This window comes from Pogona vitticeps, chromosome 6, assembly GCF_051106095.1.
Source record: "Pogona vitticeps strain Pit_001003342236 chromosome 6, PviZW2.1, whole genome shotgun sequence".
Classification (NCBI taxonomy): Eukaryota; Metazoa; Chordata; class Lepidosauria; order Squamata; family Agamidae; genus Pogona; species Pogona vitticeps.
This window is the reverse complement of record NC_135788.1, coordinates 38,877,640-38,895,065: the sequence shown is the minus strand read 5'-3', so window position 1 is coordinate 38,895,065 and position 17,426 is coordinate 38,877,640. Positions and strand designations below refer to the sequence as shown.

General features: G+C 43.4%; 2 protein-coding genes across 7 annotated transcripts in view; both read right to left on the bottom strand.

The window, feature by feature from the left end:
* The window catches only part of PLCL2 (phospholipase C like 2), a 124,598-nt gene that overhangs the window by 21,351 nt on the left and 85,821 nt on the right, over positions 1-17,426 (bottom strand). For 5 of the 6 annotated variants that reach the window (XM_073003362.2, XM_020780058.3, XM_073003363.2 and 2 more), the window contains 2 exons: positions 2,543-5,029; positions 1,406-1,609 (listed from right to left, as the gene is read on the bottom strand). In XM_073003362.2, the coding sequence (XP_072859463.2) occupies positions 1,406-1,609; positions 2,543-4,978 (2,640 nt within the window). In that variant the 5' untranslated portion in view covers positions 4,979-5,029. Of the gene's footprint in view, positions 1-1,405; positions 1,610-2,542; positions 5,030-5,934; positions 6,022-17,426 lie in introns of those variants that run through there. The other variant, XM_078377252.1, reaches the window with a different exon arrangement.
* Positions 10,329-15,470, bottom strand: LOC144583463 (uncharacterized). The gene has a single exon (XM_078377255.1). It carries the CDS (start codon positions 15,027-15,029, stop codon positions 12,687-12,689), a length of 2,343 nt encoding a protein of 780 aa, XP_078233381.1. The 5' UTR covers positions 15,030-15,470; the 3' UTR covers positions 10,329-12,686.

Below are 17,426 nucleotides of genomic sequence, written 5' to 3'. Positions count from 1 at the left end.
CCCCCAGCTGACCGGTGGGAGGTTCGGAAGGTCCGAAGCCCCCACCGGTCAGCTGGGGGAAAATGGGGCCTATGGGGAAAAATCTAAAAGCGATTTTTCCCCATAGGGAACATCGCAATACGGTCGCAAAAGCGATCGCAAAATCATCTTTGCTATGCGGATTCGCCGTTAAATGGGGCGCCCGTTCAGCGAGGCACCACTGTACAATAAATACAATCTAATTGCAAAACCCTGGCCTCTGATAACTGTACAAATATTGCTCTTCTGTTTTTATAGAAAATAGATTTAATACTGACTTTTGAAATTCCAGGCCACATTCTCCTCTGCAAGTTCATAGCTAAAAAGGAAAAATACTGACTTTTCTCAGTTTATAAAACACCACAAAGCAGAACAAGAGATGGGGAATAAAAGGAACTTACTGGGAAGGTTTTGGTCTCTGCAGTGAGTAAGGTTTATTGTCTGTTCAGTCAGGTTATCACTTCTATATTACGTGGACAGCATAGAACCATCATTCCTTGCCTTAAAGGGCACACACAAACACTTAGGCAATTAATTAGTTCCCAATGGATCAGAGAGGACGGACACCACCAAGATAGCATGGATGACTGTAGAGATGGCAACTGTGCAGAGGACACAACTTGGGTGAGGCTCCCTATGTCTAATCAGTTCCCCATGCAGACTCTCCATCACCTTACCAAAGTGAAAACAGGATGGATTGCTATCTAAGCTCACTTTTACCCTAACAATAGTATTCTGAGTTAAATTTACTGAGAAGGGAGTCAAGTCCAGTAAAAGTGTTAAGAACAGGTTTCAATTTGGTTAGCTAAACACCAATTTTTGTGTTATTTTTTTTAAAAAAAAACAGCTATTGCAAGTGATTATCACTTTCACCACACATTATCTCCATTTCTATTCTTTCAGAAGATACCAGGAATTAAACAAGTTTTTCAAAACATCTAAAAAGTATTTAAACTTGAATTTTTTTTAAAAATTGCCCTTAAGCTTTATAGTTAGCAGCACGTTTCAAAATCATAGCTTTACAAGCAGAAGCAGTGACTTGTGGAGGTACAGAAGAGACTGTACTATAAATCAGATTCTTTGAAAAAGTTACTGTTAAAATATGCAATGTGATTTATGCAACTCAATAATTTGTCCATCAGAAGAACTTTCTGTTTGCTGTGTAGTCTGTATTTTCTACCTACACATCTGCTGCTGCTTTTTGTTGTTGTTAGCAGTTTTGCAATACAGCTTTGCATACTGCTAAGCTTCAGCTGTTTTCCTAACTAAAAGAAAAAAAGAGAAAATTTTGTTGCTTTAGAGTTCAGCTTTCTGTGCATCTGAAACATAAATCAAAATCACTTTACAATCTATTTTCAAGATGAGAAAGACAGAAACCATCACTTACCATTTCATATGCTGTTACAATTTTTTTCAAAACCTCTGGAACAATGCCTTGCAATTCCATAGAGGGATACTGATCATTAAGATTCACGACCACCAAGGAGGTGTTATCTGATCTCACCAAGCGTGTAGATACTGCTAGAATGCACTGCATAAGATTTGCTACAGGAGAGAGGCCACACAGCTCTTTGAAAGAAACTACTGCATTCTGTTCAAAAGAAAGATTGAAATTATATTTCACTGATACATAATTTGAGACTCTAATTTACTCAATAATAGACTTTAAAGTCATGGTATAATATAGTAGATGCAAGTGTTGTGATTACCTATTTCTAACTTGGCCCTCAAGACACCAGCAGTTCCCCCAAAGCTGCCATGCATATCTACACTATGAAGAATATTAACATATGCAAATAGACTAAAATGCCACGATAAGAAATCAATGTCACTTCTCAAATGCAGTTGACAAGAATTATTTCCTCACATGCAGAGGAAATTACTCATGCTGTTGGAACTGCCATTATCATGTTCTCTACTTGAAAACCTTTCAGATTTCAGTGTCCTGCAACATTTTTATCTCTAAAAGGTTAACTATGTTATTCCCCTCATGCTTCACAGTTATTAAAAATAACAACCCTGTATTATGTCCTTGATAACTTATTCCTGAATGAATAACTTTTTGGTCTTGTCCAAGATTAGTAAATCTCTTCCAGTTGCCTTCAACTTCTGATCCATCCCTTCACTATCTAAACAAATCAGAGGCAGAATTGATATGGCAATGGTTAATCCAAAGCAGCTGAACATAAAAATATACCCAGAAAAGCAAAAATATCGATTCTGACCTACAATACCTACAATTATGTCACACAGAAATCCTGCTATGCAACAGTAATGATGTCAGCATCATTCCTTTGGGAAGTCTGGGGTGCGCACAACTCTGTTGCATTTGTACAAATCAGATACATCCCAAAATCACCTTTAATCAGTGGTGATTTGTACTGATGATAATATCATCTGTTATGCATACAGAGCTGTGCATCAGGATTTCAGCTAATACGTATTAGAAAAATAGATATGTGTTACATCTGTAGCTTTGTATATATAACACTAAATTTTTAAGAAAGTAAACAAAAGGCTGTACCTGCATGTTTTCTCTCAAATCTGTGGCATCCCGTATGGGCTGGAGAGCAGTCTTGAATACCTCATCAATAGTTTTAATCCATAATGTCCTCATGCAGGCATAGTCTCTGGATTTCTTGCTTTTCCTCACAGAAAGACCCCTTTTATGAGGCTTCCCGCCACCCCTACGATTAGTAATTGCCACATGGACAAACAAAGAAGTATGTGCTAGAGGTTCTCCTACTAAAGACTGTAGAGGTACATGACGGTATCCTGTCTGTAAACACTCAAAAGGAATTGTGTACTGCCCAATAAATTCATCCCCAATATAATCATCATCTAGCACTACAAACCGCACCATGGCAAGTTCAGGTAGATTAATCTGAAATTCAAAACTCTCATCAAAAATCGGATTGTCTCCATTCTGGTGTACAGTTTTTGTCCTTTGCTCTGCACAGTCTGCTGGGATTCCATGGATTTCTACATAGACATACGGATCTACAACATCACCTTTGGCACCTGATCCTTTTGGTTTGGGAAAGTTCTGCCCACTAATAATCTTAACGTGAAGAAGTTGAGGTGAAACTCCTGGCACAGTATCCTTCGTATTGGCACTAAAGAAAGATATTTCTTCACGCATGATAGCAGGCCGCAGTACATAGCCACAGTTACCATTTTGTCGAAACCAACCAATGTTGAGGTCCATCATCAGTCCAGGTGTCTGGAAGTTCATTGCCACTATCTGACAGCCACACTTCCAAAAATCCTGTGGGTTCATATTACTGGAATCAATTCTCATGGGACTAGGAAAAACTCTGGCCAGAAAACGTTTGTTGTAATTCACAAAGTCTCCAGGGTTTTCATTCGCATATTTGGTAGCAAGCACTTCATTAAAGGAGCAAACTTCCCAGTATTTCTGAAGCTGAAATGAAACCTGAAAATCTTTGAACTGAACTGACTTACAAATGCTGACCAGTTCTGAAAGCTCCTTACAGAGCTGAAACCGTTTCACTGGGACAGGGTTCTGTTGCTCCACCCCCTCCTTTGCCACTCTCTGTGACATTTCAGCTCCTTCATCTTCATCTGTAACATCTCCCTCTAGTCCAGAACAATTAGAAGACAACTTTTTCGCTTTGATCAGTATTTGCCCTTTCAGAGATTCAGGAGAAGGCAGGTAAGATTCATTTGTGTTTGGAGACTGTGTGTACAGCTTGTCTCCCAAAATTTTCTTTAAATGTTGAACCATCACTTTCTGCTGCTTGAGAGAACAATGGTTTTCTAAGCACAAAATAAGAGGGTATTCTGAAGCAAAGAATGCATATTTGTTAATAATGTCAATTACACTGCGGAAGACTATCTGCGAGGTCATTGTGTGCCCAGTAAAAATTACAGGCTCATTGTCAGGACCATCCCATACATCCAACTCAACACTTCGACATCCCATTTTCAGTGCACGAATATATCCTGTGATGTCAGATGGGCCTCGGAATTGGTCCTCTATCAAGTACGTATTGTGAGATGAATTAATGAAATAATGAGATAATGGTTGGTTCATGTCCTGGCATATCTTTTTATGTTCTGGGTCAAATATATGACATTCTGGGGAAGTAAGATAATTTGTAAAACCATCAATGGAAAGCCAGCCCTTTTCCTGACCCTCTTTAGATGGCTCATATTTATGAATAATATCAAAGCTTATTTCTTCAGTGACATGTGCCATACCCTGTTCTGCTTCTAAAAACATCATAAGGTCCTTGGTGTCAACAAATTCTTTATTGCTAGAAAACTGAACTAACAAGAAATAAATTTCAGGGCGAGTGCAAAGCTCATGAAAAACTTCAATAAATTCTTCCTTTGTGACTTCTATACCAGGTTTATCTTTTGATCTGTGTAGCTCTTTGAATTTCAGTTCAATTTTACTTGTCTTTAAACCAGGATTCAAGTTTTTTATAAACTGTACAGCTCTGCACAAGGATATATGCCCCAAATCATCAACATCTGTTTCACTGAACATTTGGGAAACCCATGAAGTCCGCATTTTATCTTGGCTACTTTCTAGCATATCCAGCGTGTGTTTTCCATAAGATATTAGGTACCTTAAACCAGTAACCCAAATGTTTGCAACATCCGCAGAATTTGCAACAAGATCTAGAGATTCGTAATTCTCTCCATAAATAATTGAGAATGCACAGTCTTCTGATATCTGATCAGAAATTCCATTACTGCGAAAAATGTCAGTATTTTTCCCTGTTCTCACTTCTTTGATAGATTTAATGTCAATCTTTGCTTTTTCAGAATCCTTCTTCGATGGTTCCCAACGGAGGGACTGCATATCTGCATCTAAAAGGAAGTACCGATGATATATTCTAGAATTTGATCGAACCTTTCGGAGTTCCGAGCCTTCAACCATGGCATTAATACAGTCGCTTGCACTACTAATCTTCTTCTCGGTAGGCATGCTGCTAAAGGACACTGTCTTTTTCCGTTCTCTTTTTTGCTTCGTACCATCCTGGAAGCAGAAGAAGAGAAATTTTGTAAGACAATTGCCATATGACCAGAAAACACTTCTACAGTTTTAATTAGGACTAACTAGTTGGCAACAAATGATGAGGCTTACAAACAGAAAATAAAAAAGGAACAGTTGTGCAAGCCAATCCTTTTCAAATTTATTTAGAGGTTTCATGGGATATATTTCTAAGTAAACATGGGATTACATACAACCTTAGATATTCTTAATGTTTAATGGCCACTGTCCTTGTGCAACAGCCCTATGAAATTATCTTTTAAGGGTCTAAAACCTTTAGCTTCTAGCCCCTAGCTTCTGACACAATGACAAAAATACCCAGTTTTTTTCATAGTAGCAAGACAGGGAGGGTGTATGGGTTGGGGACCATTCCAACTGCACTAAGGGACAGAAAAAAGGGATCCTTGCTGAGAGGATGAAAAAGATGATATGTCAAATAGCAGTGGCTCCCAACCTTGGGTATATAGGTGTTCTTGGGTTGCAATTCCCAGAAGCCTTCACCACCAGCTGTGCTGGCCGGCGTTTCTGGGAGTTGCATTCTAAGAACACCTGGGCTACCCAAGGTTGGGAACTACTACTATAGATGGATAAACAGACTAGCATTGCCTTTCTGGCACTGAAGCAAATTGAAAGATAGCAGGAAGACCATGGTTTCATAATTGAAACACTTGTTTACCCAAGAAGAGTTTGCTCAAAATGAAAGGCCTACTCACAACTGAAGTCCTACTCATCAATATAAAAGCAGAGTGAACAGAGAATGGGTAGGGTTTGGAGAACTGCTTAGAGAGAAAAGATACAAAGAAACCAAAGGAGGGGGGGAAAAGCAGCCAAGAAAGAAAGATTTTCTGAGCTTGACTCAGAGCAAGCATGAGGAGATGAAACACTCATACCTAACACGTCTATTCATTCACCATGAAACCCTCAGCAACCATAAAGAACTGGTCAACAAGGACAGTCTAAAGATCTGGGGAAGAGGGGAGAGGCAGATTAAAAATTATTATACCAGTGTAATGTAGTGTAATTTAAAGAATTAATGTTAGCTACTAATGCTTCATAAAGTATGCCAATGGTTCTCAAACTTGGGTCACCAGATGTTCTTGGACCGCAACTCCCTGAAATCCTGGACAGCACAGCAAGTGGTGAAAGCTTCTGAGAATTGCAGTCCAAGAACATCAGGTGACCCCAGTTTGAGAACAACTGAAGTATACCACACATATTTAGTCCATCATGATTGTTTAAAAACTAAAACTCTTATTTCCCTACCTCTTGATTCTATGTTTCCAGCACAGGGAACATTTAATGGATGGGTTATCTGTCCATTAAATTATCCATCTTTAACTTGTAGCATAATAGTCTTTAAATTGATGGTCTCTAGCTGGTATCATATTTACAGCAATGTAATATGATAAATCAAGATAACAGCACCAACATTTGCACAAATATTGCTGTATCATTGTCTCATGAAAGGGTGTATTAGACACATCATTTACATTACTGGAATTTGTGATTAGTTTGGATTTTACCATAGTTCATTTTTTTGTTATATGTAAACTGCCCAGAGTAGACACATTCTAGATGGGTGGTATATAAATCTACATAAATAAATAAATAAAATATGTAGAAAAACCATACTTTCAACAGAAGAGCTCAGCTGTAAAAGCCCCAAAGAGGTTTGAAATGTTATTTGAAATGACAGAGAAGGTCAATAGAGAGGACAATGAATGTGAATCACCAAGTTAGGTTTCTGAAATCATCAAGTTAACCAGAAGCAAAGATTTTCTAAAACATTCACTGTAAAGCAAAATAAGTCACACTAAAGATGCTAATACTGTCCATACAAGGGCTGACCTACACAAGGGAGCATAATAAGTGTTTGTGAGGATATAAGCAGCAGGTTAACATGTCAGAAGACTGCAGAGTGTATAAGCTGGTATAACCACTACAAATGAGAGCCAATCAGGCATACTCACCAAATACATTCCATTTAAAAAGTAACATACAGGCCAAGGTCAAAATCCAATTGTTATTCTCAGCTGGAAATAGACATTTCTTATTCTTACTAGAAACAAAGCCCAGCACCGATGTGGCACCGATTCCCATCCCCCTCTCCCAGACCTGGCTGGCCCACTTACTGGGCTCTGTGCAGCACAGGGATTCACCTTCAGCACCAGCGCACCAGTCCAGGAAGGAGCCCAGCCAGCCACTGGCAATTCCCCACACAGCCAATCAACTGCGGTGCAAAGTCTTCCCACTCAGCCAATGACTGGTTGGCTGCAAGGGGAGGTGGCAATGGCCGGCTGGGCTCTTTCCCAGATTGGTGTGCCAGCACTGAACGTGGACTCCTGCACTGCGCAGAGCCCTAAGTGGACCAGGTGGTTCTTGGCATGGGGGACAGGAATCAGTACTTTCTGTGGTACCAGGCTTCATTTCTAATATGAATACAAAGCACCTATCTCTAGTCTCGGCTATAGCAGGGTCATTCAATCAATGGGAGCGACATATGTGTAGAACTAACAAGTACCATTCGTTCAAGGACTCTGTTCTAGCTGAACCTAACTACTGGATTCATATGAATAACAAAGCTTAGAAAACTTTATTTCTTGGTCCATTATTTAGAAAATCTCCCGTCGGTGTAGCCTGCAGGGTAAGTATTCTGGGAGTTGCAATAAAAAAAAACTTTCCAAGATTTATTTAACACGCCACTCCAATATACACATGAAAACATGTATTTGGCCTTCTCAGTAATCGTCCCTCAAATTTTCAGCCTCGCTAGACAGGCCTTTGCCCCTCATTTGTGCAACGCAGACTCAGGAGAGCACGATGACGCCCACCCCCTTGTGCAGGGTTCCAGCACAACAAGAACCCAAGTGGTTGAAAACAACTGTGGGTGCATGGAGGATGAGGAGCCCTGCACAGAGGAGGCAGAGGTGTGAACACCTTGGAGGAAACCTCGCTTCTCAGCTTTTCCTATGTGAAGGGGCAGATAAATAAATATACCTGCTTTCCTAGCTGAAATTTAAAGGAGAAGCCCCTAAAGGCAATGATGTTCAAAGTGCATCTTATTACAAGTTGTATCTCACAACAGACAAATTCAAGACGTATCTCACACAAAATTGAAGAATAAAGAGAGCAACCCTCCCACTGCCTTAGACCCATGCTGTGGATTATAGTCAATGGTTTAAAAGTGCATTTTTTTCTACAGCAGGTCCACTGAATCAAAAAGAATATAATGAGTCAACTCCTCCATAAATTCCATTAATTTAAGTAGGCCTGGGATTTCCAAACTGTGTGCCATGGCTCCAAGGGGTGCTGTGAACTCTAGGAAGGGGCGCCACGGGAAAAGCAATGGAACATAGAGCTATGAAGGCTTAGAGGAACTGTTCATCGCTCCAGGAACAGCTCCTTTGTCTCTTTCGTTGCTCTATGAGCAGCTCCTGTATAATTTTCATAGCTCTATGTCTAACTGGAATTGGAGGCCTTGTCCCTGCCTCTCCTTTCTCCATCTCTGTGGTCTTCAGGGAAAGTGCTTGCTGAATAACCTCAGGAGTTTCCTGTGTCAGGACCTGGAAGGAGGTGGATCCTTGGGGATTTTGGGGAGGGAGGACACAGGATGCCTGGGAGGGGAGGGTGAAGCTCCTGCTCCTGTTGGGAGAGAGGGCCCTGATGGCCCCTCTGAACAAGGGGAGCTGTGGCCATTGGTCAGAAAATGAAGGGAGCTGTGAAGCCAAAATGTTTGGGAACCACTGAAATAGGCCTATTCTAACTCTGATTTACTTTAGCAAAGTAAACGGCTGTCAAAGTAGGCCGCCCTATTTGAATCAATGGGATTTATAAAGGAATTAACTTACTAGATCCCCATGGATTCAGTGGGCCTACTCCAGTGTGATTTACTATACGAATCAATAGGATGTTGGCCAATACAGTTTAGTGAAATACACAGAATGCAGGAAAATTAAGTAATACTACTAAAACCTATTTGTGGCTACAATACTATAGGGCTCTTATTCAACTGTTGACTTGCTGCATTGATTACTATTCTGGTTTACTCTGGCTGGGTCTACTCCCGTTGAAACTAACAACTGCAATTAGCCCAAGACCAATGAGGAAAGCTCATCTCCAAGTACCAAGGACAGTATGCGTCAACAAGGGAGAAAAAGAATGCTCTCACCTGTGGCATCTTAAATATTGAATACTCAGTTCATTTTTGTTTATTCAGGCATTTCAACTGGGTGATGCATTTTAGTATTTATTTTCTGTTTTATTTTTAGGATGGAATTTGATGCAGATATTGCTTAATACTTGTAAGGAGGAAGGAACTTATAAGGATGTTCCTTAAATGTGAACATATAGATGGTTCAAAGCAAGTACCAAACCAAAGGTGCAAAGAAATATATGACTTTGCAGAAGTCTGGGAAACAATAATAAATCTAAAGTTTCTGCTGAAACAGTCTATTATGCAATGAACATGTGTCTCAATAAAGCAATTTCTACACTATGGCAACCCCATCTGGAGGATTACTGTAGAATAAATGCTGATATTCCTTAGAATACATTACTAATAGAAATGAACAGGTTACTGGAACTCAGTCAACAGTGACGGACACGTGGGGAGGTTGGGCGGGTCGTGTGTATTCATAGAGAATCCACTTAAAGAACCATGTTTACAGGTAAGTAACCTGTTCTTCTTTAACGTGGTTCTCTATGAATCCACACTGATGGGTGACTACAAAGCTACTTACAGGATGGTGGGCCGTCACTGCAGCAGTGATGTAAGGATAGCCCTCCCGAATCTGGTCTCATTCTTGGCCCTGAGGTCCAGTCTGTAGTGCTTGATGAATGTGGATACACTGGACCAGGTAGCTGCTCGACATATATCGGGGATGTCAACCCCACGCAGCAGGGCCGTGGATGTAGCAACAGCTCGTGTGGAATGAGCACGCAGGTTTTCAGGGAGAGGTTTGTGCTGCAACTCATAGGCCAACGAAATGGTGGAAACCAACCATCTGGAGAGGGTCGACGTCGAAGCAGCAGTCCCTTTACGTTGGCCATAGTAACACAAGAATAGTCTCGGGACCTTTCTGAAGTCCTTGGTCCTGGAGATATAAAAGGACAACGCACGACGAACATCTAAACAGTGGAGTGTGCGTTCAACATCCGAAGAGGGTTCGGAAAAAAGAGTAGGCAGCAACAGAGGTTGGTTGACATGAAAGTCTGAGACCACCTTTGGGAGGAAAGAAATATCTGGGTGTAACACCACCTTGTCCTTGAAAAATTGGAGGTAAGGGGAATCAGCCCGGAGAGCCGCCAATTCACTAGCCCTACGGGCAGAAGTGATGGCCACAAGAAACAAAGTTTTGAGGGACAAAAACTTCAGGTCACAGGTAGCCATTGGCTCAAAGGGGGGACGAACCAGTGAGTGTAGTACTGTCTGTAAAGACCACTGAGGTAATGGTCTTCGCACAGGGGGTCTCATGTTGGTCAGACCTCTGAAGAAAGCTTTCACCGTTGGATGGGAAAACCATCTGGAGGATTGAGATCCCTTGGGTTGGAAAGTTACAATGGCTGAGGTGTATACCTTTAAGGTAGACTTAGATAAACCAAGATCGAATAGGTGTCTGAGATACAGTAGCAATGTAGATAAAGAGACGGGAGATGCTTGTAAACCCCGCTCCGTAGCGAATTTGAGAAAGCCTTGCCACTTGTGTTGATAGAGGCGGATGGTAGAAGGCTTTCTTGCCTTGTCAAGAACTTCCATTATTGACGGGATATCCTCCACGCTGTCAATTGGAGGGAGTCGAGGTCGGGATGGAAGATCGACCCCGAGTCCTGAGTTATTAGGTGAGGAATGAGAGGAAGCTTGACCTTGTCGATTGCTGCCTGCAGAAGTAGAGAGAACCAAGGTTGTCTGGGCCACCAAGGTGCAATCAAGATTGCTTCTGCTTGCAACTGGAGGGCTCTGACTACTGACCTCTGAACCAATGGAATGGGAGGAAACAGGTAGAGAAGGCCCTTGTGCCAAGGGATCATGAAAGCATCTCCCAATGATCCTGGGCCCCGTCCTGCCCTGGACGCGTAGCGGAGACACTTCTTGTTGGAGTGCTTGGCGAACATGTCGATTGTCGGAGTTCCCCACCTGTGGCAGAGTTCCTGAAAGATCTCTGAGTCCAGTTCCCATTCGTGATTTTGAGTGGGACGGCGACTGAGCTCGTCTGCAACGATGTTGTCTGTGGTGGCTATGTGGATGGCTACCGGGTAGATTTGCTCCTGGTAGCACCACTCCCAGAGATGTATTGACAGGAACAAAAGGGACTTTGATCTTGTTCCTCCCTGCTTGTTCACATAAAACATCGCTGTGGTGTTGTCTGTGACGAGCTGAATCGCCCTGCCTCTCACTAAAGGTAGGAAGGACCTCAAAGCCTTTATGATGGCTAGCAGCTCCAGGTGGTTGATGTGCAAGCCCTTCTCCTGAGGGGACCACAGGGCGTTGATCTGATGCCCCTGGCAATGGGCGCCCCATCCGAGTGGACTCGCGTCCGTAGTGACTTGAGTTGTCAAATGAAGAGGACGGAAGGGACGTCCCACCAAGAGGTGAGGTGGGAAAGTCCACCACTGAAGCTGTTGTGCCAGCTCCGGGGTGACAGTAAGAAGCTTGTTTGGACTGTCGAGGAGTGGATCGAAGAGGGACAGCAGCCAGATTTGAAGTGAACGCATCTTGAGGCGAGCATGGGACAAGGTCGCCGTTGTAGAAGCCATGAGGCCTAGCAGATGTTGCGCAAGGCTTGCTTTTACTCTTGTCCTTGGCCTGAATTTCCTGATGGCTTTGTGTAACTTTCGGATGCGTTCTGGAGGCATGAACATCCGAGCGTGTACTGAGTCTAGCCTCGCTCCGATGTAGTCCACCACTTGAGATGGGTTCAGCTTGGACTTTTCGTGATTCACGGTAAGACCTAGTGATTGTAACGTCTGGAGAACATACTGAGTGTCCTCTAAGGCCTGATGTTTTGAGGTCGAGACAATCAGCCAGTCGTCGATGTAGGGAAACACCTGGATCCCCTGGAGGCGCAGGTATGCTGCCACGGGAGCCATGCACTTGGTGAAAGTCCTGGGTGCCGTGGAAAGGCCGAAGGGTAAGGCCAGAAACTGAAAAATGGTGTTGTTGAAGAGTAGACGCAGATATTTCCTGTGGCTCTTGTGTATGGTGACATGGAAATATGCGTCTTTTAGATCCAGGACCACAAACCAGTCTCCTTGCCTCAGAAGATGGAGAATGGACTCTAAAGTCACCATCTTGAACTTGCGTGGTTTGAGAAACTTGTTGAGGCTTCTCAGATCGAGGATGGGACGGAGTCCCCCGTCCTTCTTTGGTACCAGAAAGTATCGGGAGTAAAAACCGTCGAGGACATCCTCTGATGACACCTTCTGGATGGCCCCTTTCTGAAGGAGAGTCAGGATTTCCTCCTCTAGGATTGGATCGAATGATGTAGGGTTGACCTGTCCTAGAGGAGGCAACCTTATAAACTCCAGGCGGTAACCGGAGGTGATAATGTTGAGAACCCAGATGTCGTTGGTGATGAGAGTCCAGTTGTGAAGGTAAGGAGAGAGGCGGGTGGTGTGGGAGGGTGACGGTGGAATGGCCAGGGAGTCAAAGGTACTGTTTCTGTTTTCTTCCAGGTGCTTTGAAGGACTGCCTCTTACGGGACGGTTGGGGTCTGAAAGCAGCAGATGAAGAGGAAGAAGCTTGAGGTGGACGTTGGGAAGAATTGCCTCCATAAGGACGGTAAGTACTGGTGGAAGGCTGTTGGTAAGACTGGGCGGTGTACTTTGGACGCCACTGAGGTTTGGATTGTCTAGGTGGAGGTTGGACAGAATAGGACTTGGCTGTTTTCTTACTTTTATGTAAGTTTTCCAGGTTCTCATCAGTACTCTGGCTGAAGAGGCCTGTGGCATCAAAAGGTAGATTTTCTACTCTAGTCTTAATGTCCTCAACAATGTTGGCTGAGCGCAGCCAAGCATGCCTTCTCAGAGTGATAAGGGAAGCAAAATTCTTGGACGTGGCCTCTGCTACATGGCGGGCGGCTAGTCGTTGGTATTTAGATACCGTGAGAGCTTCCGCATGAGTATCCAGACAGAGCTGTCTAATGTCGTCTGGAGCCATTTGAAGGGCTGGAAGAACCCTGGACCAAAGTTGTTTTTGGTAGGCACCCATAGCCACTAAATAATTCACCGCACGCAGGGTAAATGTGGTCATAGAGTACATTCGACGTGCCAGAATCTCTAACTTCCTGCCCTCCTTGTTGGTTGGGGTAGGATGACCTTTTGCAGGAGTCTTAGTGGAGCTAGACTCCACTATTAAAGAGTTGGGTGCAGGATGCATGACCAGGAAAGAGGTGTTGTCACCATGGATCCTATAGAGATTCTCGGTTCTTTTCGAAATCGAGGTAGCATTGGCCGGGTGGTCCCAGAATTCCTTAATAAGATCCATCAGTTCAGGTATGAAAGACAAACTGACTGGATGCGTTCGCTCGGCTTCGATATCCCCGAAGATGAGATTTTCTTCTCTTCTTGGGGACTGTTCAATTGCAAGCTTCAAAGCCTGCGCCATGCGGCCAACCATTTGGGTGTAGGAAGAAAAATCTTCCGAAGGAGAGGATGGCTTTAAGTTCGCTGCCTCTGGGGGCAAAGGTTCCCCCGGGATCGGAACTTCCAAGGACACCTCCGACTCGGTGTCGTCTTCCGCCCCGGAAGATTCCTCTCCGGGATGCTCTTCCTCTGAGTGGTATGGAGAGGATGGAGGACGAGGTACTTTCGGCCCCGAAGGTGTCTTTTTCGGGGCCGGAGGACACTCCTCTGCAGGTCGTGGAGGTGGCGCGACAGGCGGTGCAGTCGGGGCATCCGTCGGCGCCGTAGGCTTACCGGAGCCCGTTTCCGAAGGTCTATTCGGGGACGGGGTTCGACGCGGAGAACGTGACCGAGAGGATGAGGAATAGGAGTACTTAGATCTCTTTCTCCTATGTCTCCTATCTCTTGAGGTAGAAGAGGACTCGGTAGAAGAATCCCTTCTTCGCCGTCTCCGGTGGGACCTCTTCCGACCCCGACTGTATTCTGAGTCGGACGGTGAGGAGTCCCTTCGGCGTCGGTGGCCTCGACGGTGCCTGCGTCGATGACGGGGTTTTTTCGGCAATGGTTCGTCGTCGGCAGAGTGTGAAGCTGGACGCCGAGGGACTGGATCTTCGACTGGCTTGGTAGGTCGACCCCGTGGGGGGGGAGAAGATGCCGATCGACCCGACTCCGAAAGGAGTGAAGGAGATCGGGTGGTACGCCCGGTAAGTATTGGGCTGAGCGGCATGCTTTCGGCGCCGGCAACGAGCTTGTCGAGCTGGCTAACCGTAGGCGATTTTCCCAAATCCACCGGAGGCGGTTGGCGAGGTGGAATGGGGGCGCCTAAGTCGGAGACCGAGTCTCGGTCCCGAGAAGACTCCTCAAGAAATGGAGAAGGGACCGAAGCCGAGACAGGTGGGACGACCAGGGTAATCTCCTTGGTCTTCGCTTTAGCCTGCGACGCCGCCTTGGACGGACCCTTCTTCTTTGTCGGTGCCGAGGTTGAAGAAGAAGGAACATCAGAGGAAGACTTCTTTCCAGTAGGCAATTTCTTAGATTTCGCTTTGGAAACCTTCGTGGACACCTCCTTGGATGTCGAAGGAGGGGAAGAGGAGACCAAAGTGACCGATGAACGAACGGTGGAGACCGACTGAACGGATTCCATATCTGACGGTTGTGAAGCTGAGAGAGTACGGTTCCAGAGAAAATACTTGAGGCGTTGCTGACGAGATTTTAGGGTCGCCTTGGTGAATTCCTTGCAATGCTTGCAAGTGGTGGGCGAATGGGTCTCGCCCAAACAGAAAAGACAGAGGGAATGATGGTCCTGGAAGGGGAGCTTCCCGGAGCAAGCAGAACAGCGGCGGAAAGGTCCCTTTTTCGCTGACATAAGCCAAGCGGTGAACGAACGGTAGAGAAAGTCAGTAATTGAAGAAATCCTGCTGGCGCGTGGCGCCTCAGCAGGAGGTAATAGGCCTCAATCAGGATCAAGCGGGAAGTGAAAGTACTTGCAAGAAGCACGCCAGAGGCAAGGGAAGGTCAGCCGGTCCGAATTCAGGGCAACGGAGAAGCGGATAGACGATAGGCAAGCCAGGTCAAGTCCAAAAAATCCGAAAATAGCGAAAGGAGAGTAAAATCTCAAGAGCTCTAACCGAGAGGTTCCAACTCCGCGGGCGGATAAATGGAACTGGGGATTTTTGGCGGGCTGCACTTGCGCAGTGCAGGGCAACTCAAACATTGTATCTTTTCCCTCATAGCTCTGGAAAATTCCGAGAGGAACCAGCGCAGGCGCTGTTTAACCCATCAGTGTGGATTCATAGAGAACCACGTTAAAGAAGCATCAGACTAAATAATTAACATAAATCCCTGTAAATAAAAAATAAACCATGCCAGATACAAGACTGTCCACATTTACTGTAGCTCAAACGTGCTGCAGATGTATCTTATCATGTACTGTAAATAGTACTTAAAAATCATAGACTCATGGAATAAGGCCATCCAGTTCAACCCTCTGCTCAATACAGGAATGAAAATCAAAGGATATCTGTCAGGTGGTTGTCTAAATTTGTTTTGAATGCCTCCAGTGCTGGAGCACTCACCGCCTCAAGATAAGTGGTTCCATTGTCCTGTTTTTCCTGATACTCAGCTGAAATCTAGCTTCCTGTAACTTGAGCCCATTGTTGCATGTTCTGCACTCAGGGATGATCGAGAACAGATCCGGCCCCTCTTCTGTATGACAGCCTTTCAAGTATTTAAAATGTGCTATCATATCTCCACTCAGTCTTCTTTTCCCAAGCCTAACATAGCCAGTTCTTTCAACTTTTCCTTGCAGGTCTTTGTTTCCAGCCCCCAATCATCCTTGTTGCCCTCCTCTGAGCTTATTCCAATTTGTCTGTGTCTTTCTGAAAGTGTAGTGTCCAGAACTTGTAGCACTGCTGAGCCAGGGTATTCCCCATCCTGTAACTGTGTATTTGGTTTCTTTTTCCTCAGCGCAGTACTTTACACCTATCCCTATTGAATTTCATTCTATTGTTTCCAGCCCAGTGCTCCAGCCTATGTAGATCATTTTGAATTTGTTTCTGTCTTCCAAGGTTTTAGCTATTCCACCCAATTTTGTATCATCTGCAAATCCCTGCGTTCCCTGATCCAGTTCATTAAAAAAATGATGAAGAGCACTGAGCCCAGGAGGTACTCACTTGTTATGTCCTCCCAGTTTGATACATAAATCTTGTTATTAATGCTTATAAATTAATTTTATTTTTAGACTTCCAAGCTGGGGATGTAAATATCTGAATGATGTAGCAGTTAGTACAATTTAAGGACCTTCCAAACTCATTGTTTTGCTTTTTAAATGCAAATATCTTAGTATCTGCAGAATGACAAAAGTTAATTTTGGGGGCTACAACATAGTGGCTGGGGATTCTAGCCCAAAAATTATTGTTTCTAAGCTCTTGTCATTAGATACCTATGGTAAATAACATAGACATCTTTCCTTATATCATGATATAACACACAACTTCCTACCAGAAAAAAACACAAACACAAATACCGTGTGATGTTAATTAACTTCTAAAAACCTGAACCAGCTCCTGATTTATATCAACAGTGTAGTCACACCTTCGTTTATTTCAGTTACAGAGAGCAGATGAAAAGAAAGCATGATTTGATAATCTTTTTAAAGAAGTCTCAACTGGGAAATATGATGTGCATCCATGATTTGTTAACAGCAAACTGCTGTTGGTCCAGATGTCTATAAATAACCAAATCACATTGACATTCATGCATTGACATACACAAGAACTTTCCTTGCCCAAGGGGATGAGACTATTATAAATGTACTCCTTTTAATTGTACATTTTGGCTGAATAGTTAAAATTACTTGCAGAGTTTCAAATTAATATATTTCCACCTGGTACCATTTTTAAAAGAGAGTAATGTTCAGCTTTCTTAAGAGGAGGAGAAGGCGACTAATTTTCTTATAAAACAGTTTTTACAAAATGAAAGCAATCATTATTATTCCAAATTTGAGCTTGGTATTATAGAATTTAGGCTTAGAATTCCACAGTAAAAGTTGATCTGAATACAGAAAACAACACATTTAAATAGTTCACAATTTTAAAAACACTGTTTTTTTTTTTATATCGCCCATTTTTCCAGGTGTTATATTTAAGAAGAAATCAGATGAAGAGAAATATGCAGAAATTATAGAATCACCAGGGAACTCATTTCTAAAATTAGTACTATAATCTTGGATATAAGATTATATATCTCTAGGGGTTAAAAAAAA